Source organism: Dromiciops gliroides, chromosome 2, assembly GCF_019393635.1.
Source record: "Dromiciops gliroides isolate mDroGli1 chromosome 2, mDroGli1.pri, whole genome shotgun sequence".
Lineage (NCBI taxonomy): Eukaryota > Metazoa > Chordata > Mammalia > Microbiotheria > Microbiotheriidae > Dromiciops > Dromiciops gliroides.
The window spans coordinates 216,489,982-216,513,510 of NC_057862.1; the positions used below are offsets into that span (position 1 = coordinate 216,489,982).

Here is a 23,529-nt window from a genome sequence, read left to right on the forward strand (position 1 = left end):
TAAATGGGAGACAAATTTTGGGGAGTTTTGCCAAAGCCACGTATGACATACAAAGGCCAGCAGACAACACAGAACAAGTTTAGAAGCTCAGAATTGCATAAAATATATGTATAGTGTTGTGGGGAAAATTTGTGAGGGCTTGGGGTAGGAATTTTTAAGAATTCCTCTTTAAAGAATTACAACCTCTTGCACCCAAATCCAATTAGAATAAAATAATAGTTTATTTAGGCACTAGCGAAAGGAAACCAAGAGAGAAATCCTTGGACTTCACATGGGAAGAAGGCATGGCACAGAGGCGTGGCACTCTGAGATACCTTTCTCCTCCAGCAGAAGACAGGCAGATACTTTCATAGAGGGCCAATGGTGGTCCCATGAGGTGACCATCTGTCTGTGGAAAGTTCCCTTATTGGGGGAGGACTGTCCCCCACTGGTGATGGTTGGGAGAAATTCTAGGAGAGGCAGCTCCAATCTCTGCAGCCATCTCCATCACAAAGGCAGCAGCCACACCCAGTGGGCCTATCTCTTTAGGTGTGTCTGTCCTTTGGTTTAGCTTCTCTAGGAGAAGGTTCCTTGATTTCCCCCAGAAAACTTCTGAGGTACACTAGGTCCATAACATATGGTATTGTTTAATATCAACATATTTTATCTTTTAATACCATAATAATTCAGACTTCTCTGGTACAAAGAGAGGGCCAAAAAATTTCACACAGATTTTCTAATTTACAGGGCACAATGCCCCTGACCCCCACAGAAGGGATAGCCATAGTAGATTTTAAAGCACTCATAAAGAAGGAAAAGGGAAGGGGCAGCTAGGTGGCACAGTGGATAGAGCACGGACCCTGGAGTCAGGAGGACCCGAGTTCAAATCCAGCCTCAGACATGTGACAACTTACTAGCTGTGTGACCCTGGGCAAGTCACTTAACCCCTATTGCCTCACCAAAAACAAAACAAAACAAAACCCAACCCACAAACAAACAAGAAGGAAAATGGAGCAACCAGTCCAGAAAATTCCTAAATACAATGAATAAATGTTGTATTTTAAAGGAAAGAAACCCAAAAACACCAATAAAAAAGCCAAACAAATCCTCCTTCCAATTTTCTAGAAATAAGAAAATTATAAATAAATTTTTAAAACTCTAGAGTGAAAAAAAGTAAAACTTTTTTTAAAAACCACCTCAAGATGAAAATTAGGTCAGAATTCAGAGTTCTGAAATAAGAAACAACAACAAATACAACTTAGGACACAAGAGGGAAAGTTTTTCCAAAATAGCATTTTTAAAGAAAATCATCAAAATGACCAGCTTAGAACTCAAAAATATAGAAATGGCGCGGGGGGGGGGGGGAATCTATCAAGAGAGAGGTAAAATACAACAATTTTGAAAGAATAATGAATTCTATATAATCCAATTTTGTAAAGGATGAATGACTTCTTGAAAATTAGAAGCACAGACTTTTAGAGTTGGGAGAGACCCATTCCCAGCCCTGACATCTCTAACACATTTCTGAAGAAAATATCTACTCTGGAACAGGATCCCAAAATATTTGAGTTGTTAAGGACATTAGAAAGCAACTTGTCTAGCCCATATCTAAAAGGAATCCCCAAAACGGTGTATGGGATGAGTAGTGTTCAAGCTTATCTTCAAAGATTTCTCATGAGAAGGGTACCTTCCATTTCTTGCCACTGTCTATTCCACTGTTGGACAGCTCTCATTGTTAAAAAGGTTATCTTGACATCAAACCTAAATTTTTCTTTCTGCAACTTTAATATTTTAAGTTGAATATATAAAACTTTAGTTCTTAGGGCAACAAGGTAGCTTGGTGGATAGAGTGCTGGGCCTGGAATCAGGAAGATTTGGGTTCAACTCTAGCACACTTTCTAGCTGTGTGACCCTGGGTGAGTCACTTAACTGTGTTTGTCTCAGTTTTCACATCTGTATAATGAGCTGGAGAAGGAAATGGCAAACCACTCCAATATCCTTGCCAAGAAAACCAGAAAAGGGGTCACAAAGAGTTGAACAGAAGTGAAAAACAAATAAACAAGACAAAGGGCCAGGACTGCAGTGAGTTTACCTGAACACACCCGGACACCATACAAAACAGCAATATTGCTTCTCAGTCACAGGAAAAGAAGGAAGGAAGAGAAGGGGAGAGAGGGAGACAGAGCCAGAGAGAGAGAAGGAAGGAAGGAAGGAAAGAAGGAAAGAAAGAAAGAAAGAAAGAAAGAAAGAAAGAAAGAAAGAAAGAAAGAAAGAAAGAAAGAAAGAAAGAAAGAAAGAAAGAAAGAAAGAAAGGAAGAAAGGAAGAAAGATATAGAAGTGGGAAAGGGATAGCCATGTGTAGCATTGAGAGCTGAGGATTAGTGGGGAACAGTATATCAGGCCTGATGGAAGGAAACTTAGCTGTGGTTCCTCCTCTCCCCCAAGTTATCCAGGGAAGTGACCTGCCCCCCTGACCCACATATCTATCTCCTAATATTGAGACTGGCTGACCTGTGCACCTATACCCTTGAGGGGGAGGGACCAAAGAGTAAGTGGGAATACAAGAAAAAGCCTAAATAAAAACCCTGCAGACATGCAAATGAAGGTTTTTATTTAGGCAGCAGCAGAGAAACCAAAATGCATTAAAGAAATATTATTATATGAAGAAAAGTTGATCAACATTTTGTAATAAAAGATCATCATGTGGATGCTTCAGAAATCATTAAACAACATCAAGAAACTTCAGTGTGATTCAAAAGAGCACTAACATCCCTAATTTTTTTTTTTTAGGACATTTTTTTTTTCTGTGTTTGAAGATTATTTGGAAATTTCCTAGATTTTTTAAGCTGCATGTTTAATTTTTAGGTTTTTTTTCTAAATGTTTTATTGATGCTCTTTTTTTATGCTACCATCATCTCCAAAATTACTCCCCTTTCCCTAAATATTTATTACTTTTGTAAGAAATATGTATAGTTGAGCAAAACAAAAATATACTAGCCATGTCTAACTATGACTCATTCTATATGCCATTCCATTACCATTTGTATAGAGGAAGAGGTATGCTTCATCCTCAGTCCTCTTAAGTCATGATTGCTCACAGCATTGATAAGTGGGGTTTTTTTAAAAATAATTTTTATAGTGCTATTCTTTGGTTTTTACATCACCAATGTCTCCCAATTCCCCTTACCCTCCTCCTCCCTCCCAGAGACCCAGCCGTCCCACAGAACAAATAATGTTGTTTTTTAAGAGAAAGAATAAAAAGATAAAAAATTAGCAAAACCAATTAAGATGTAAAAAAAAGTCTGAAAATATATACAAAATGCCATGGTTGTGGTTATCTCCTACCTCTGCAAAGGAGTTGAGGGAGGAGGGTCCTCATATTTCTTCTTCAGGGGCAAGCTTATCTTTATAATGTTATAATATTCACTTTTGATTTTTTTATGGTAGTAATTCTTTTCATTTAAATGTTTGTAGTTGTGTATATTGTTTTCTTGGCTCTGCTTATATCATTCTGCATCAAATTATGTTAATGTTTCCAGCCTTTTATGTATTTATTATGTTTGTTGTTTCTTAACACAGTAATATTCCATTAAATCCATGTAGCACAATTTATTTAGACATTCCCCAATTGATGGACATTTACTTTGTTTTCAATTCTTTGCTGTCATAAGTATTTGGGTGTATCTATTCTCATCAATGACCCCCCTATACGGTCTAAGTCTAGTAATGGCACCTCTGGGTTAAAAGCTATGGACATTGGGGCAGCTGGGTGGCGCAGTGGATAAAGCTCAGGCCCTAGATTCAGGAGGACCCGAGTTCAAATCCAACCTCAGACACTTGCCACTTTGACACTTACTAGCTGTGTGACCCTGGGCAAGTCACTTAACCCTTATTGCCCCACCAAAAAAAAAAAAGTATGGGAATTTTAGCTACTTTATTTGCATAATTCCAAATTGCTTTCTAAAATGGATGGACTGATTCACAGCTCCACCAACAATACACAAGTACCTTCTCATAACCAATCCAACCTGGACTACTCTTGTTTTTATCATCTTTGCTGATTGCTGGATTCAAGATGAAACTTCAGGGTTGTTTTGATTTGCATTTCTTTTGTTCTTAGGGATTTTTGTTATTAGTGAGCATTCTGTCATTTGGTTGTGAGTTGTTTACAATTCTTTTGAAAACTATCCATATCCTTTGACCACTTATCTATTGGGAATAACCTTAATTCATATATAAATACATATACGCATATATGTATAATATACACACACACACACACACACACACATATATATATATATATATATGTATGTATATATATGTGGGGGGGAATATATACTGATATTTGTCCCTATATGTTGTTTTCCTTTTCATTATTGTGGTCCTCATGTAAATTGTTCTTAGATTTTTTAAAAGCAGTTTATACAAATCCTACCAAGTTGGATTTTTAAAAGAATTCTTAATATTCATCTTTCCTTACATTGCAATAACATTCCATGGCATTAATACTCCATAATTTGTTCAGCTGTTTTTCCAGTCTGTGGGCTCACATGTTTAGTTCATTGGTATTTTTATCCTCCAACTTCTTGATATAGTTATTTAGGAATCTTAACAAATTACTGGGTTTTGCTTTCTAATTCATTTTGGCACCCTTCTTATTATGGATGTGTTCACCCCATTCAAGTTTGTAGTTGCACTTTTTAATGTGTGTATTATGTTTTTGCATGTGTGTTTTAATTTCAGCCAAGTCCTGGTCTACTTCCCCTCTCCTCTCCCCCTCCCTCCCTCTCTCTTCCTTCTTTGTAAGAACAACAAATAACTCTGCATCCTAGTATTAGTATCTTTAGTTAATCTTGCTTCTTCCACGGGCTGTAAGCATTTGCATATAGACCCCCTCAGACTCTGAGTTTATTTCTGGCTTCTTTGTTGGGTGTCTCTTCTGCTTTCCTTCCTATGCTATACCATCTCTCTTTAGTATGAATCTGACTTGGGGAGCGCTCAAGCATTTTTGTAACCTCCCCACTTTCCCTCCCTCCACCTTCCTTCTAAGTTTAAAGCCATTTTGGTCACACTTAGATTACGCTCTAGGCAAATACATTCTTACCAGCCCTTGTTAGGTACACTGTATAACTGGCCACAAGCTTGTCATTCTTATTTTTTAAGCCATGTTTCAGAAATTCCATTCTCATGCATCAATTTATCTGCCTTTCTCTTCTTAATCCTTTGCTTTCCAAGGACCAGCTGTAATGACAATGCCACCTGTGTGACTAACGAAATTCAGTTTCTGGCACAAAACTTTGTGATCTTTGGCAGTTCATTCCTGCTTCTTTCAAGCAATGTCATTTGTCACCCCATGAATCACCAGATGTGGGTCATCAGGGCTGATAGTCTTGAAGGTTCTTTTCCATGGTTTGGCTCTGTGCCCTGGGAAGACAGCCGACCTCTCTATTATTGTTATCAGATAGACAAGTCACTGCCTCAGTGGCCCCTCTGCAAGGCGTCACTCACCCCCACTGTCGTTCTCTTTTCTCCCCTGACCCTTGGAGATTATCTCTCACCTCACAGCACCTGTAGATCTACAACATAATTCCTTTGACAACATGCAGCTGCTTTCTTTTCAGAGCATACAGCTCATCATCCTGACTAGAAGCTTTATATGTACATCTAAGCTTCAAATGTTCAGGGTCCTGTTCCTCTTCCCCCGACACAGAGCAGGATTCCCCTCCGACTCTTCAGATCTTTCCCCTCTTTTTGTTTTCACATTAAAACTTTTTTCTCTCCTTTTTAAAATTAAAAAACAATTTATTCTGCTTAATAATCTGGAAAGGGGAGAGGTGTACCTCAGTCCCCTTAACGTTTTCTCATAGAAATCTTACCAGTCCCCAATTTGAGAGTAGGAAGCATTTATTTGCCTATAACGAGTCAACAGAATCACTTGCTGCACCCAGGCACTGTGTTAAGTACTGGGGATACAAAAAAAGCTAAAGCAATGGCTGCCCTCAAGGAGCTCATAATCTAGTGAGGAAGTTGTATTCAAAGATATATATATATGGAGAGAGGGGGGGGTGTATCCCATATATGTCTAGATAGATAAATAGATAGGCAGATATGTGTGGGATATGTGCGACAAGATAGATATAAAAAGGATAAACCAGAGATCTCTCAGAGGGAAAGTCCTAACATTAAGGAAAATCAGGAAAGCATTAGAGATAAGGAAATTGTAGCTGAAACTTGAAGACAGGAATACAAAACATACACATTTTATGCACTCATAAGATCTTAGATTCAAACCTGGAAAGGACTTTATGAGTCACTTTTTTACATATATAGAAACTGAGGCTGAGAGCCCTGCCCAAGGTCACAAAGGTGTTAAGTGGCGATGTTGGGATTTTAATACAGTTCTTACTCCAAATGCAGTGTCCTTTCCATCAGAAGGCTATTTGCAATACTCTAGACAAGGTAATGAGGACCTAAACCAGGGTCAGGGTTGTGTGAGAGGAAAGAAGGGGACATATACAGAATGTGATAGGAAGGTAGAAATGATGAGACTTAACAACCTAGCTCCCTCCTACCTTTGCAGTCTTCTTACACCTTACTTCCCAAGACATACTCTTTCAGAGTTTTCTGTTGTACTAAAATACTCCCTCCTTTTCCCATCCCAACACTACTCTTTCTTTCCAATCCATACGTTTTTTCATTAACACGACTGTTTTTGGAATATTTTAGTAGCTTAACACAGTTACTTACTAATTATTCCTCATAAACCCAAGTTATGCATGAATCAAGACTACTTTGTGATGTCATTGATCCTCTTTGAAATGAAGGACAAACAACAATTCCTTGTAACCTTTTGGCTACAGCAGCTGGGAAACCCTGGAGCATCAGCAAACCTTTTTTTCAGTGCTGGCTCTGCTACAAATGTCCTTTGTGACCTTGGACAAGTCACTTCTTTCCAAGCCTGGTCTAAATGATCCCCAATACCCTTCCTACACCGATTATTATTATTATTTGGTGAGGCAATTGGGGTTATGTGACTTGCCCAGGGTCACACATCTAGTAAGTGTCAAGTGTCTGAAGGCAGATTTGAACTCAGGTCCTCCTAAATCCAGGGCTGGTGCTTTAACCATTGTGCTACCTAGCTGCCCCCCCACACCAATTCTGAAGAAAATCTGAATGCCTATTTATGGATTTTGATAGTAAATATATAAGGACTCCATCAGAGTTATTGTATAATCTACTAAGTATGCAATATTGGTTTCTCATTAAATTCATATTTTTCCAACAATCAATCATTAACCTTAACCTCTAAAAGAACTGATAAGATTACTAACCTTACATTTTTTTCTCTGTTCCAGATAGAAGCAGATTCTGTTATGACATCAATAGATCCAAATGCTTCAGGTAATATAATTTTTTTTTCATTTTTATTTTTTATATTCATGTATCCATAAAGATAACATAAGAACAGATGTGGAGACAGTATTTTTTTTCTGCTTTGTTTTCAAATTATGCGGGCTTTTAAAAGCCAGGTTGTATCACTTTTAAAAAAAATATATACATTTTTATTTATAGTTTGGGGTTCCAATTTTTATACCCTCCCGCCTCTTTGAGGCAGTGAGCAATCGTATATAGATTTGTATCACTCTTTAATAAAAGTAGTGTCGCTGAGCTTTAGAAACATTTGTGGTAAATAGAGTATTTTTCCTTTAAATGATAATTTAGCATCCCTCTACAGAAAAGGAGATAGACAATACATATCAATACTTTAAGCTCATTGGTAGAAGAGAACTGAGAATAGATGCTTAAAAATGGACATAAAGAAACTATTACAACTACTAGGTCTGTATCCCAAAGAGATCATAAAAAAGGGAAAAGCACCCACATGTACAAAAATATTATAGCAGCTCTCTTTGTTGTGGCAAAGAATTGGAAATCAAGGGAATGCCCATCAGTTGGGGAATGGCTGAACAAGTTGTGGTATATGAATGTAATGGAATACTATTGTGCTGTATGAAATGATGAGCAGGCAAATTTCAGAAAAACCTGGAAAGACTTAAGTGGACTGATGCTGAGTGCAGTGAGCAGAACCAGAACATTGTACATAGTAACAGCAAAATTGTGTGATGATCAACTGTGATAGACTTAGCTCTTCTCATCAGTGAAATAATTCAAGACAATTCCAAAGAACTTATGATGGAAAATGTTCTTCACATCCAGAAAAAAGAACTGTGGTTCCTGAATGCAGATTGAACCATACTGTTTCTACTTTTGTTTTTGTTTTTTGTTTTTTCAGATTTTTCCCTTTTGTTCTGATTCTTCTTTCATAACATGATTAATGCAAAAATATGTTTGATGTGATTGTACATATATAGCCTATATCAGATTGCTTTCTTTCTTGAGGGGGAAGGGGAGGAAGGAGAACAATTTGGAACTAAAAATCTTATGAAAACAAATATTGAAAACTATCATTACATGTAACTGGAAAATAATAAAATACTTTTATGATTAAAAAAACAAACAAACAAAAATAGCTGTGTGACCCTGGGCAAGTCACTTAACCCCAATTGCCTCACTAAAAACAAAACAAAACAAAAAACAAAAAAGAAACTATTACTTAGTATCTACTTATTTGTATACATGTTTTATTCCCCAAGAATGTAAGTTTCTTGAGAGAGGGAACTCTTCCGTTTTAGTCGTCCTATCCCCAGTCCTTAATATAGTGGCTTGTACTTAATAGGTCCTTTAATTAATATTGGTTGAATTGAATTGAATTGGGTTAAAACAATAAAAATAAGACACCATTTATGCCTTTCAGGCTCCTCATTATTCATGATAATTATTCATTACCATATCCAGCTAAGTTTTTCTTGTTTGAATTTGTATTTACATATCATTTCATTTCATCTACAACAAATTCATTCAGTTAACAAACACTTATTGAGGACTTTCTATATGTATGACACTGTGATCTACAAAAAAGCACAAGACAGTCTCCACCTTCAGAGACAAGATGGCACAAATATAAAAAAATACAAGTATAATTAATTAAGTAAATTATGAAGACAATAAATTCAGGAAACTTAAGCTAGACATGTTTGGGAAGCCTTCATCAAGGAGATGGCACTTTAACTAGCCCCCAAAGGATGGAGGGTTAACATTTAAACAGGAAGAATGAGGGGTGTCCCTAAAATTAACTGGGGTACAAAGGCAAAAATAAGCAAGATATGTTCTAGATGAACTGTTTAAATGAGAGGTGAATGAAAGATGAGGTTGGTAAGGTAGTTTGGGAATAAGTTTTGAAGACCTTAAGTGTGAGGCTAAGGATCTGTGATTTTATCTTTTAGGTAGTGAGAAGCTTTTTATCTTGAGTGGTTTTGATGAATTTGGTAATAGTTTAAATAATAGTAAAAATTAGTTTTCTGACTTAAAATTTCTTCTCTTAGATCATTAATCCCCAGTTCTGGCTTATTCTTCATTTCCATTTTTCATTAGTAAGAATTGATTTCTTACATCAAATTTATTCTTCTCTTTTAGCTTCCTATTTTGTACAAAGACAAATGGAAACATTTAGCCTACAAAGAATTCCCTTTTTACATATATACATTACTATAAAAGAAAGTGGCCGTGGTTGGTATCATTTTCTTTCTGTCTTTATCTGTACGTTGAATTTTCCCCCATGCTTTCTCATCATTATTACCAATAAAAATAATCTTAGTTTTACTTTTCAAACTGACATAAACCTATTTTAGATTAGCACAGAATCTACATATGTAATTCTAAGAGCTGTATGAGAGGAATTGCTAAATTAGCATAACTAATGATAAAACTATATTGCCATTCTATTTGGACCCATGCTTGCAGTTTAAATAAATGTATTTTTTGTTTATGTATGTGTAAAGAAATATTTATATTTGTATATATATTTATTCAAATAAAGTAAGTACAAAGTAGTTTGTAGAGCTAGTATGCAGTTGGGGAATCAAGAAAGTACTTGAGCTGTTTTGAAGGAAATAAGGAATTCTGTGAGGAAAAGGTGAGAAGGAGAGCACTCCATGCATCATAGCTGGCCAGTGTAAAAAGGCTTGAACATAGAAGATAGAAGCTATTTTGCCTAGGTGATAGTATAGGAATGGGGGTAATGCGCAATTGAGACTGGAATGGTAGGTTGATAACAGATTGGGAAGGGTTTACAAGCCAAAAAGAAGAATATTTTATCCAAGACAGGCAGTAAGCAACCACAGGAGGAGGGGGAATATAATAGTTAGATCTGTCATTAAAGAAAATGACTTTGGCATCAGGAAGGTGGATTGAATGATGTCATCCTTGAAAGTTCTATGTTAAGGTTCAGTTGTTTCAGTCATGTCTGACTCTTTGTGATCCCATTTGGGCTTTTCTTGTCAAAGATACTGGAGTGGTTTGCCATTTCCTTCTCCACCTTGTTTTATAGAAGAGGAAACTAAGGCCAACAAGGTTAAATGACTTCCACAGGGTTACACATCCAGTAAGTGTCTGAGGCCACATATGAACTCATGAAGATGAGTTTTTCTGACTTTGAGCCCGGCACTCTATCCACCTAACTGCCCTGAAAGTTATATAAGGATGTTCTATTACTACAATACTTGTTTGGGACAAAAATCAAGGTAAACTGAAAGGAAATTGAAAGAATATGGTGACCCATTGTAGTGAAATTCACAATATTTCTCTTTTATCCATTTCACCAAGCAAACAGTTCTATGCTTTCTAAGGTTATAAGCATCTGAATCTTATGTGCTTAAAAAAGGCCCATGATATTTCCTTAAATATTTTGGGTCCCATTCATTATGTAAAACCCTCCTGATCCTTTGCCTCCTGTTCATGGGACTGTGCTAGATTATATACCCATCATCTTAGTACCGCCTATCTAAGTGTAAAGGGGCTCATCACTAGGCCAAAGAGGAGTGATTTTTGTTTTCAACCAGGGAAATTTTTCAAGCCCCTCTCCAAAGTCCTACAAGAATTGTGATCTGCATCAGTAGAAGTGTGCCTACTAATGAAACCACGGTTATTTGAAGTATTATCATCATGGAAAACCTACTCCTAAAACCTCACCAGATCATAAAGAGATAAAGAACAAAAGCAAAAGCATAGAAGTGTCCTTAGGCTGTCAAAGGTTATATCTCTGTAGGAAAAGTTGTGACAGGCCCCACCAAAATGGCAGCATTTCCCAGATCTTGTCTCCTACAGTGTATATACATAGTTGTTTGCATGTTGCCTTCCCCACTTAGATTGTGAACTCCTTAAGAGCAGAGATTGGTTTTTGCCTTTCTTTATATCCCCTGCCTTAGCACAGTGCCTGACACTTCTTAGATGCTTAATAAATGCTAATTGACTAGACAGCTGAGAGACTCATTACCAGATAGATTGGCCACCAGATTATGAATATTTTTTAGCCACTGTCTACTAAGGTGTTGAAGAATTATAATCTTTACTGGTTGAAGGAATAACTATGAAGAGGGCTAAGTAGTTGATACCCCTTCCCCCACATAGATACTCAGGTGAAAGCAAAGGGCCCATGTGGGGAATTTGAGACCCAGGAAGGGCATTAACCATATCTTCGTCTTGGGCTCTGAGACAGAAGGCTTCTGGGCTTGCCTCTGGATAACAATCCCCTTCTAAATCATTCTCCCATGGTGCCTCTCTCTTTCCTCTCAGCAAACTAGTTAAAATGATTCGTTAAGGAAATACACTTTGTATCCAATTCCCTTTCCTAATAAATTACCTCTGGCTTTTACTTATATATCAGGTATCTTGAACAGTCAAACTATCTAAAATGTCATTTTATTGTACTAACTACTTACATAAAATGTGACCTTTTCCCCTGGCATTTGTTTAGAGGTTTTTAAAAAGGAAAACGAATGTGTCCATGATGTTTTTGCTTAAAGCTAAAAATAATGCCGTCTAGTTCAGTGAATGGACTATTTAGAAATATCAACTTCTTCTCCTTGATACTCTCTTCTTGCTAGGTTTTCATGACACCACTTTCTCCTGGTTCTCCTACCTGTCTAATTGGTCCTTCTCATTCTCCTTCGATGCATCTTTATCCATGTCACATCACCTAACCGTGGGGGTCTCTAAGGGTTCTGTCCTGGATCCTCTTTTCTTTTCCCTCTATATCACTTGGTGATCTCATCAGTTTCCATGGCTTTAATTATTATCTCTGTGTTAATAATTCTCAGATCTACTTATCTAGCCCTAATCTGCTGATCTCCAATCTCATTTCTCCAACTGTCTCTTAGATATCTTGAACTATATGTCCTGTAAACATCTTAAACTCAACTTGTTACTGAACATTCAGAAAAAAAAATATTCATAAAGAAGCAATATAGGGGACAGCTAGATGGTGCAGTGGATAAAGCACTGGCCCTGGATTCAGAAGGACCTGAGTTCAAATCTGCCCTCAGACACTTGACACTTACTAGCTGTGTGACCCTGGGCAAGTCACTTAACCCTCATTGCCCCACAAAAATAAAAAGAAAAAAAATCCCACCATTGCCATTAAAAACCACTACAAATATCATTAGAGTTTATTTTAGTAGTCACTGTAAGTATAGTATTCTACCTTATAGTATCCAACTTGGTAATTTATTGTGACAGTCACAGGAATCCAGGCCTATGGTGACTGAATATATCATGGGGTTTATTCAGTCCTGGGGATGGTGCCAGTTCTAGTGTTTATATAGTATTCTCTCCACCTATATTTGTGGTGTGCAATTGATATTGACTTTTGAGAAATTAGTTATTTGACCTGATCTCCAGGTACAGAAAAAATATCGTAATGATATCCAAGAAGGAAAAAAAAATTAGATAAAGAAAGGAATACCTATCAATTGGGGAATGGCTAAACAAGCTGTGGTATATGATGGTGATGGAATATTATTGTGCTATAAGAAATGACAAGCAGGATGATTTCAGAAAGGCTAGGAAAGACTTGTATGAACTGATGTATAGTGAAGTGAGCAGAACCGCAAGACCATTGTGCACAGAGACAGCAATATTGTTTGATGAAGAACTGTGAAAGACCTAACTATTCTCAAAAGTACAATGATCCAAAACAATCCCAAAGAACTATTGATGAAATATACTATCCGCCTCCAAAGAAAGAACTGATACTGATTGAACACAGACTGAAACATGTTATTTTTCACTTTATTTCATTTTTTCTTTTATTCAAGTTTTCTTATACAAAATTATTAACATGGTAATGTTTTATGTAATTATACATGTATAACCTATATCTCAATGCTTACCACCTCAGAGAGGGGGAAGGGGAGGGAGGGAAAGAGGGATAAAAATTGGAACCCAAAACTATAAATAAAAATGTTTATTACTTAAAAAAAGGAATACAAGAAAGCAAAGTAAGAAAAGTTAAGACCTTATTTCATAAGTGGTATCTGTGCCTGTTTATTGAATTCAATAGTGAATCACACACACACACACACAACTCTTTTGGAGGAAGGATCAGTTTACTTCCCAATTCTGTGAAAGAAGTACACACCAATGGCAGGGGGAATTTTTCTATTATTCATGTCTGATGTTAGGTATAATATTTAGCATAATCTTCAGCTTTATAAGTCTTTGAGAATAATATCCTTTTTAACCAAAATTAAGTCAAAATTAGTTAACTCGGTACTCTGAAAATCTCTTCACTTAAATATAGGGGCACTTATAAGGTACAGTGGATAGAGAGCTGGGCTTGGAGTCAGAAAGCCTTGAATTCAAATGTGACCTCAGATACTTCCTAGCTGTGTGACCCAGGGCAAGTCACTCAACCTCTTTGCCTTAATTTCCTCATCTATAAAATGGGGATAATAATAGCATATACCTCCCAGGATTGTTGTGAGGATCAAATGAGATAATATTTATAAAATACCTGCACATATATAGTAAGCACTATATAAATGTTAGCTATTATACCTACTTTTCTAAAAGAGAGAAACCATCTTTCTTTTGATTTCTAGGTATATGTCTTGAAGAGTTTATAAAACTCATGCAGAGAAAGAAGTCAGCCCAACTCCATCAGAATGAAATAAGACAGATCTTCACAGCTTTTGACAGACAATGTAAGTGTTTTGGGTTTTGGGGGTGTTTTTTTGTTTTTGTTTTGTTTGCAGGGCAATGGGGGTTAAGTGACTTACCCAGGGTCACATAGCCAGTAAGTGTCAAATGTCTGAGGCTGGATTTGAACTCGGTTCCTCCAGAGCAGGTGCTTTATCCACTGTGCCACCTAGCTTCCCCCAATGTGAGTGTTTTAAAATCATCCTGGTTAAAAACATGTATATTTTTAATTTCATTATTTACTTGATGAAATATACTTGTGTAGAATATTTCTATTCTGGAATGGTTGCTTTAAATACTGCTTCTAGGATTTTTCTTCTTGTCCATTTATAATTATCTCTAATATGTGACTTTTAAGACCACTCTCTCTTAAGTGCTTGACATTTATCATACACGGAATTATAAGTAAGAGTATATTAAAGGAAAATAAAGCTTGACCTGAATTATAATTTAGGTTGGGGTAGAGAAGGGAAAGGATGGCCATGAGATCATTTTAAGAGTTGGCTTGGGACTCTCATTTGAAAAATAAGTAAGAATATCCGGCTTCAATCCTTACCCTCTTCTCCAAGTCCAGATATTGCTAGGTTCTCAGAAATGGTAGAGGTTCCTGAGAGTACTGTGCCTATCAGGAACAGCCAAAGTAGGATCATTTGGACTCCTTTGAGTCATCGTAGGGACCCCACAAACCAAGGACAGGGGTCTTCAATGGCACTAAGTCAAGGTTAATACCTTGGTTCCCACTATGGTCTGTTTGTTTTTACTCATAAAAGGATTTCAATGGCATATCTTTATTTTATTGCTAAGTAGCAAAAGAAAATAGATTTAAAACATTTTTCAAGTACAAACCATGTTGGTGGCTTATAACTAGTAGAAATTGAATGCCATATTCATTGTATGTTTCTGAATTCCATCACTTACCTAGAACTAATTCTGTTTTAGAATGTTGTTCTCTGAAAGACTCATTAAATTATAGAATTTCATTGCTGAAAGGACCTTGGCAATCTAATCTATCTCTCATTTTTTGAATAAGGAAACAGATCCGATGGCCTTAACCCAACATCACACAACTAGCATTAGCTAGGGGTAATACTAGAACTGGGGAAGCCTGATTCTTAGTTCAGAACCTAATTCTTTTCCCAGTGTACGCCATTTCTCTTTATGATTCCACAGTTGGGTCCTGTTATCATTGCTCACTTCTGTTTTGCTCAGTCATGTTTCTTTCTTTCTGATTGATATTCTTCTGATTTGTCATCAGTCCTTCTTAGTGACTCCCCTACAACCTTGCAGAATGATTGCGCGTAAGGCCCTGTGGCTCACATACTTCCACTGAGCCTTACCGTCATCTGTTCCTTGACAGCTTTAATTCAGAGGCTGTTGTTCTTTAGGGCCTGCTGCCACTTATGGACTTAGTGTAGGTCCACATTCTGTCAATTCCAAGGCTAAATGGCTTGACTGGTGCAATATTTTTAACCTCTGAGCAAGCCAAGAGGCCTGGCTAGCCTGAATAAAACCTAAAGAACAAACCTGAAAGTTTTTATCCTGGCTTAGGAGGATTAAAAAAATACAGAAAACTTAAAATGTACTAAAAACTTCACATCCTAAAAGCAGTTTTTAATTTAATCACAGTTCTAGACTTTGATATTAAAACTTGAAAATCCTAGAACTTACTAGCCACTTGATATGTAAGAATTTCAGCCCATCTCCAAACTCTTTTTTGGAGTTGCCTAGAAGCAGCTAAGTGATGAGCAGACACAAACACTTGGACCTGAGTTCAAGTCCAGCCTCAGGAACTTGCTAGAAGTGTTACTCTGGTAAAGTTGTGTAACCTCTGCTTTCCTCAGTTTCCTTAACTTTAAAATGGAAATAAGGATAGCACCTGTCTCCCAGAGTTATTTTGAAGATCAAATGAGATAATATTTGTAAAGGTGCTTAGCACAGTGCTTGGCATGCAGTAGGTGCTTTAAAAGTGCTTGTTTCTTTCCTTCCTCTATTTTACAATTGCAAAAATTCACATTTTCGAGGAGGTCATGGCCATAATTCCTCTAAAGTCCTACCCTGATATACCCTATTGGGTGAAGGGAAAAGAAGAGAACAGGCATTTTTAAGTACTTATTATGTATCAGACACTCTGGTAAGTGCTTTATAAATATTCTCTCATTTAATCCTCACAACAACCTATGAGGTAGATACTCTTTATCATCATTTCACAGTGGAGGATACTGAGGTACACAGAGATTAAGTGACTTGCCCAGTCACACAGTTCCAATTCAGTGTGCCACCTGGCTGCCTAATGTTTTAGTATAGCAGTGACTTTGGGTTCCCAAATAGTCCAACCATCTCCTTGTCTCTGTGGGCTTTACAGGTATCTTTTAGAATTCAGTTTATGGGGCAGCTAGGTGGCACAGTGGATAGAGCACTGGCCCTGGAGTCAGGAGGACCTGAGTTCAAATGTGGCCTCAAATACTTGACACTTACTAGCTGTGTGACCCTAGGCAAGTCACATAACCCCAATTGCCTCAACCCCCCCCCCAAAAAAAAAGAAAGAAAAAGAATTCAGTTTAAGAATGTATGTTAGAAAAGGTTTTGATTACAACCCTGGTGATGGACTGTATTTCTGTTACTCAGGGACCAGCTGAGGTAAAATCAAAGGGATTCATCACTAAAGTCACCCACAATCACTTTCAAAAACCATCTAGCTCTGCATCAGTAAAGGGGAGGGAGTACCCACAGGTATGAAGTTAGAGGTTCTTGAAGTAACAAGGTGTGAGTCTTGCCAATGGCATCAAAGTCAAAAGGTTATTTCTGCCTGCCTCTCCCTGAAATATGCCATTTGTCTCTCTCACCTTCATCATTTTTTGTTGTTCAGCCATTTCAGTCGTATCTGACTCTTCCTGACCCCCATGGACTACAGCATTCCATTGCTGTCCATGGGGTTTTCTTGTCAAAGATACCAGAGTGGTTTGTCATTTCCTTCTCCAGCTCATTTTACAGATGAGGCAAATAGGGTTAAGTGACTTGCCCAGAGCCAGATAGCTAATAAGTGTCTGAGGCTGGATTTGAACTCATTAACATGAGTCTTTCCTGATTCCAAACCCAGTGTTATATCCACTGTGCCACCTTTAGTTTCACTAATTATTGCTCAAAGTGAATAAAACTTATACCTTGGAAATAGAGGAGAATGATGACTTTATTCATTTTACAGTCAGAATAGATTAGTAAATTGTCTGAGGATCTTACTCTAACAGTTTGATTTTTTTTTTTTTTTGAGTAGGCAAACTAGGCCATCATTTGCCTCATGAATGGGTGTTGCTTCAGACAAACTGAGATCTAGGAAAGACCTTAGCTTAAAAAGACCAGGGCCTCCCACTACCTCTGGGCTCATCTCCAGTCATCCTGATCTATGTCTTGCCACTGAACTCAGATGACCCTGGAGGAAAGAGTGACTTTGCACAGCCCTGCCTCACTTAAATCCAATTCACTGCAAGTCATGATATCTCCTCCCTGATGTCATTGGTCTTCTTCTAGAACAAAAGACATGCAACAGTAAATTGGCACTCCTTATTTAAAAAGGCTCTCCTTAGAATATAGCAATAAATTATGAAAACACAGTGAAAGGTATTTTGCTCAAAGGTATTTTTATGCTTGGAGAAACCTTTTCAATGCTCTTGGCTCCATTACCTTAGTTTACTGATAAAAGAAAGTTCACTGTATACTACAGATATGTAACCAGTGGAAGAACACTGGATTTTCTGCAAGATTCTGAGTGACACACTATTGAGTACTGGACCTGAAGTCAGGAAAACCTGAATTCAAATCTTGCCTCAGATAGTTACTAGCTGGGTGACTCTGTAAAGTGAAGACAGTAACAGCACCTACCTCATAGAGTTGTTGTGGAGATCAAATTAAAAAAAATATGTAAAACATTTTACAAAACTTGAGATTCTATGTAAATGCTTGCTATTATCACTTTTATTGGTCTGTTCTAAATTCTTTTTTTTTTTAATAAAGGGGAAGCTAGGTGGCATAATAGAGTACCAGGTCTGGAGTCAGTAAGACCTGAGTTCAAATGCAGCTTCAGACACTTACCAGTTATGTGATCCTGGGCAAGTCACTTAACCTCTGTTTGCCTCAGTTACTCATCTGTAAAATGGCAAACCACTCCAGTAGTTTTACCAAGAAAACCCCATGGACAAAGCCTGTGGGGGTCACATAGAATCAGACACTGCTGAACACCACTATCACCAATCAAAAGCTTGATACAAATACTGTGGTTGAAATTATTGATGCAAGTCTTTTATACAAAAGAAATCTCTGAAAATACAATAAGTGGTTTACATCTGAACAAATAATTCAAATCTTTTTTTTTAATTTTGCTTTAAATAAGATCGTGGATTTTTAACTTTGGAAGATTTCAAAAAAGCCTTCAGACAAGTGGCTCCCAAGTTGCCTGAAAGGATAGTGCTTGAAGCTTTCAGGTAAGAGCTCTAGAATATTTCTGTAACACACAGGTTCACATGCTTAGAAGTCATAGAAAATGAAAAGAGTTGTTAGCTTACAAAAACTCCCTAAAAAGGTTATAACATTTTTAGCACGAAGGTTTCAAGACCTGATGGTGACTTCCTTCAGTGTTGGCAACTTATCTGTCAATTACAGAACCAATAGTTGTGCCCCAATGTAAAATATTGTATCTGAGACATTGCTTTAAGGCCTATATATAGTCCAGAGTTCTTAGGAAACTAATGCTATTGAGGATCTCCTCTTTCTGTGCCTATTAGATAGCTCAAGGCCAGTCAATCAGTCAATCAACAAGCATTTATTAAATACCTCCCAGGTTCCAGGCACTTTGCTAGGCCCTGGAGATAGAGGGACAAATGGGAAGCCTCTGTTTCTCTCAAAGAGCTTGTGTTCTATTAAAACAGATAAATTCTTTTCAGCCTGAATTAGTACTGAGTTCACGTAAGGAGAATTAGAATGGAATGACCACTAATTTCTAGAGCTGTAAAGTTTTAAATGAAGAGATCTTTCTTTTCGGTAACAGCTGTATTTTAAGTTCTTGAAATGACCTTTGATGTCATTTCCCTGCCCCAAAGCCTTCAACAACTCTGCAGGATCAACAGGATAAACTCACTATCCAAATGGCCAAGCCCCTGTACAACTTGATACCATTCTACTTTCCTAATTGTGTCTCCTCCCACCCTCTTATTGAACTTGGCCTAGAAGTCAGGAGACTTGGCTGCTAGTCCTGGCTCTGCCACTCACTAGCTATGTAACTTTGAGCGAGGAATTTAATGTCCTGTGCCTCAGTCTCCTCATCTGTTAAAAAGAAAGAGGTTGGCCTAGATGATCTCTGTGATTCTCTCTGGATATGAATTTCTGTGATCCTACAGTAGGCTTTTGCATGTATATGTACTTCTAGACCGGGCTCTTTGCACACAGGGACTGTGTCATGTACTGCCTGGTATCTCACCTAGTACTTAGTATTGTTGGTTATACATAATGTCAGTAGGCAGTCACTGCATCACAAGACTTATGTGAAAAGCAGGTTTATTACAGAGGAATGAATGTGCATGTGGGACCCCAGTCTTTATAGAGGTTTACATTTTTATAATAGCAGGACTAAGGGAGGAGGGTATAGCAGGAAGGGGCGTGACATGGGAGGGGGACCAGGGCAGCAGAGGTGGGGAAAAAAGACAAGATCACTCCCCATGGGGAAGGAACTAGGGGATAGCAAAAGCCTCAGTCTTTTCCCTTGGGAACTGCTAGATTATGAAGATGGGAGGGTCTGCTTACCTGTAAAGGACCCCAGGTGCACAAGCATTATCCCTGGCCCCCATTTTGCCTCCTCAGGACACAGAGGGAGTACAGCTTGGGGTGCAACAATAAATTATGTCAGCTCAGGGAAAGCTTCGTCCTTGACACATTCAGGGCCTCCTCCATGCTCTGGGTCTCTGGAAGATATGGCAACTCGAAAAGACAAGTTCAGGGGACCCCGTAACAGCCCTTACCAATAGCAAATACTTAATGAATATTTATTCAATTAATTGACTTACTATCACTGAATTCAGTGACCCTTTCTTTGCATATAGGAACCATGTCACATACTGCCTACTATCTCCCATAGTACCTAGTACAATTGCTTACACATAGCAGATACTTAATGAATTTGTATTGTTTAATTGACTTACTGAATTTGCTGAATTCAGTAACCCTTAATAGACAATAAATCTTCCCTCCTTTTTTTGTTGTTGTTAAGTCATTTCAGTTGTGTTCAACTTTTCATGACCTTATTTGGGGCTTTCTAGGCAAAGATGCCATTTCCTTCTCCAACTTATTTTATAGATGAGAAAACTGAGACTAACAGGGTTAAGTGACTCACCCAGGGTCACATGGCAGCTAGTAAGTGTCTAAGGCCATATTTGAACTCAGGAAGATACAGACCCAGCACTGTATCCCCTGTGACACTGAGCTGCCCTAATCTTCCTTTATATACTGTTTTTATACATTCATTTATATTCCATAAGAATATATTGAGGTGAGAATATTAAGACAGACAAAAAAAAAAGTGGGTCAGCTAGGTGGCGCGGTGGATAGAGCACCAGCCCTGGATTCAGGAGGACCTGAGTTCAAATCTGGCCTCAGACACTTAACACTTGCTAGCTGTGTGACCCTGGGCAAGTCACTTAACCCCAATTGCCTCAGCCAAAAAAAAAAAAAAAAAAGACAAGCAGACCAGTAGTCCTAATAAGGGGCGACGAGGACCTGAATTAAAATTTTTGGCACATTAAGCAAGTGCTTAATTGTACTTCTTGTTGACTGACTGACTGAACATTGTATATTCTGAATGGAGAAGAAGGGGACATATGTGAGGTGTTGTGGAGATAGAATTAACAGAACATGGCAACTGATAAGGGGGTAAAGAACACTGAAGAGCAGAACATTCAGAAGGTGTGAATCTAGGTGACTGGAAAAGAATGTTGGCACCTCCACTGAAGTAGGGAGTTTGAAGCTGGATTTGAGGGGAGAAGGAGATAATGAAACCTTTGTGGTATGCTGAGTCTGAAGCATCTTTCCCCACAACAACCTCCTTAATGAGTGGTTATCACTACATCTCATTGAAAAATTCTAAGGTGGGGCGGGTGACTTAGTACCTCCTAGAGGAGCCCATTCTATTTTGGTTGTGAGTCAAAGTCTGCCTCCCTGCAAATTGTGCTCTTTGATTCCTGTATGGTGCGGCTGGGAGGCCTTTTCCATGTTGTCTGAATGCAGTGCTGCTTGTCAGTGCCTAAAATTACGGTGCCCGGAGCTGAACATAATAGGAGTTTCTACAAGCATTTTCACAAACTCATCACTAACTTTCCCCTGTTTTCAGAGGTGCTTAATTCATATTTTAGTCTTGGTTGTCATCAGGAGGTAAGCTCTTCTTTCTTAACACAGCTCTTTAATGGGCACCCTACAGTATTTGGGGCTGGCATTTTTCTCTACGATAGGATATGTTTACCTCTAACTGCCTGGGAGCTTTCTCTTTCTGAATGTAAGCAGTGAAATTTCTGTTTTCCCCCACCACCTGACAGTTGGCATACAGCTCTAGGCTGCTTTTTCTTTTCCCTAGTGATGGAACAACATGCAAAAAGTACAAAAGGCCTACCTTCTGATTTCCCCCTGCCCCAATCCCCAATCAGGTGGTGAATACTGAGGCTTAATGCCAGTTGTTGAAGTAAAGCATAAATACTGAAGCATCACAAAGCTTTCTACTCCCAAACTAAGGTGATTAGTGACCATTATAATAGAGCTCTGGGATTCAAGAAACCTCATTTGTTATATGCTAGAGGTCAAAGTACACATGAAAAACCTTTAACTCTTAGGAGTGGTGAAAAAAGCATGACCGTCACTTTCTGTTAAATCATCCCTTTATTGGAAGCTGCATTTTGAGTGATTGTATTAACTAGTTTTGGTCTTTGGAAACCTAATGAAGCCTTCCTCCTTCTTCTTGGAAGAGAGACAAGACTAAAGGAGCAGAATGTTAGTTGCATACGTTGTCCCACAGTGTCCATGTCAATTATTTCTGCTTAACTAATTTGATTACAAGGGAGGAATTCAGGAAGGGAGCCATATACACATATAGCTACCATAAGACACAAAGGATTACTAGAACTTATTTTTAAGCGAAAATAATGCTTTTTCAATATAAGGTTGTTAAGTGGGAATAGAAGCTCGATGTTTGAATTTCTTTTAAAAAGAGAGATTACTCTCCCCCCCCAAAAAAAAAAACACCCCACAACCAAATTAAGAGAAAGGATTGATTTGAGCTTGGGTATCAGTGAGCTGACAAACTCTCTGTTCCACTGAATGGAAAAGTGTTACAGTGCTGAGAAGCCTACAGGGAGAAGATTTAAGGTAGCATTTTCAAATCAAAGCATTCATCTGTACCTCTTATGAAGAGCCCAACTTCTCTGTAGTCTACACCTTGCCTGCAGTCAATTCTTGCCAATGTCCAATTCTAATGACTTGTTTCACACTGTTTTCCCCTCCAGACTTGAACAAAGGAGGTGTCTCAGTCATCCCATGCATCTTGATCTTGTGTATGTGTGTTTACATCTATATCTATATCTATATCTATCTATCTATATATATATATACAATTATACATATATATGTATATATAAATTTAATCATATTGACCTTAAGATCAAGACTGTATTACAGTGACCGCCTCCTCTACATAACACGGGGTACTACTCACATCTCAGATTTGCCTCTATTTACATGCATGTGTGCACAATACCAAAGAGACTGATCATTGTGATATTTGTCATCACGCAGGTAGTGAATCATTAATACCTGACGTTTGACTTCAAAAGACAATGAAATGTAGCTGTCCGTTTATCTGTTTTTATGAAGGTGCTCATTTTCTCTGCAGTGAGAGCCTTGCTATTTATTTTCTGGTAAACAGGACATTTGATTTGCCACCAACTTTCTCTTCCCACTTTTGTCAATTATGCATGAGAAGCATATTGAGAATTTTTTAAATCGACCCCATGTCCACTTTTGCTAAAGGGAAATTCAGAGAATCTTTTGTGTGTAATATGTGCTGAGTGATTTTCTGCATATGATCACAATTCTTCATATTCATCATTAGAATTCATCTTGCTGTTCATCCCATAAAAGATGAATTCCACAGAGGACTGATTTTGTTGCCTTGGTGATACTTATAGCTTCATCTTTAAGGTTTGATAGTTTACTTTACCCAACTGTTTAAACCATTGGAATCAATACCTGTGATTTCTAATTGTAATTGGAGTAGAAAACAAATCTTAGAGGGCAATGATTCTAATTAATATAATAAAAATATCAATGTCTTATATATCCTATGTGTAATTTTATAAATAAAGAATAAGATGATTAGGCATTATCAATCAGAATGCATGGATTGGCTTTCATTAGTCAAGAGTTTAA

At 37.7% G+C, this 23,529-nt stretch overlaps 1 protein-coding gene across 1 annotated transcript in view; it reads left to right on the forward strand.

The window, feature by feature from the left end:
• Positions 1-23,529, forward strand: part of EFCAB11 (EF-hand calcium binding domain 11) — a 159,508-nt gene that overhangs the window by 17,751 nt on the left and 118,228 nt on the right. Inside the window, exons 3-5 of the mRNA XM_043988372.1 lie at positions 7,338-7,383; positions 13,980-14,081; positions 18,461-18,551. Of these exons, the coding sequence (XP_043844307.1) occupies positions 7,338-7,383; positions 13,980-14,081; positions 18,461-18,551 (239 nt within the window). The remainder of the gene's footprint in view (positions 1-7,337; positions 7,384-13,979; positions 14,082-18,460; positions 18,552-23,529) is intronic.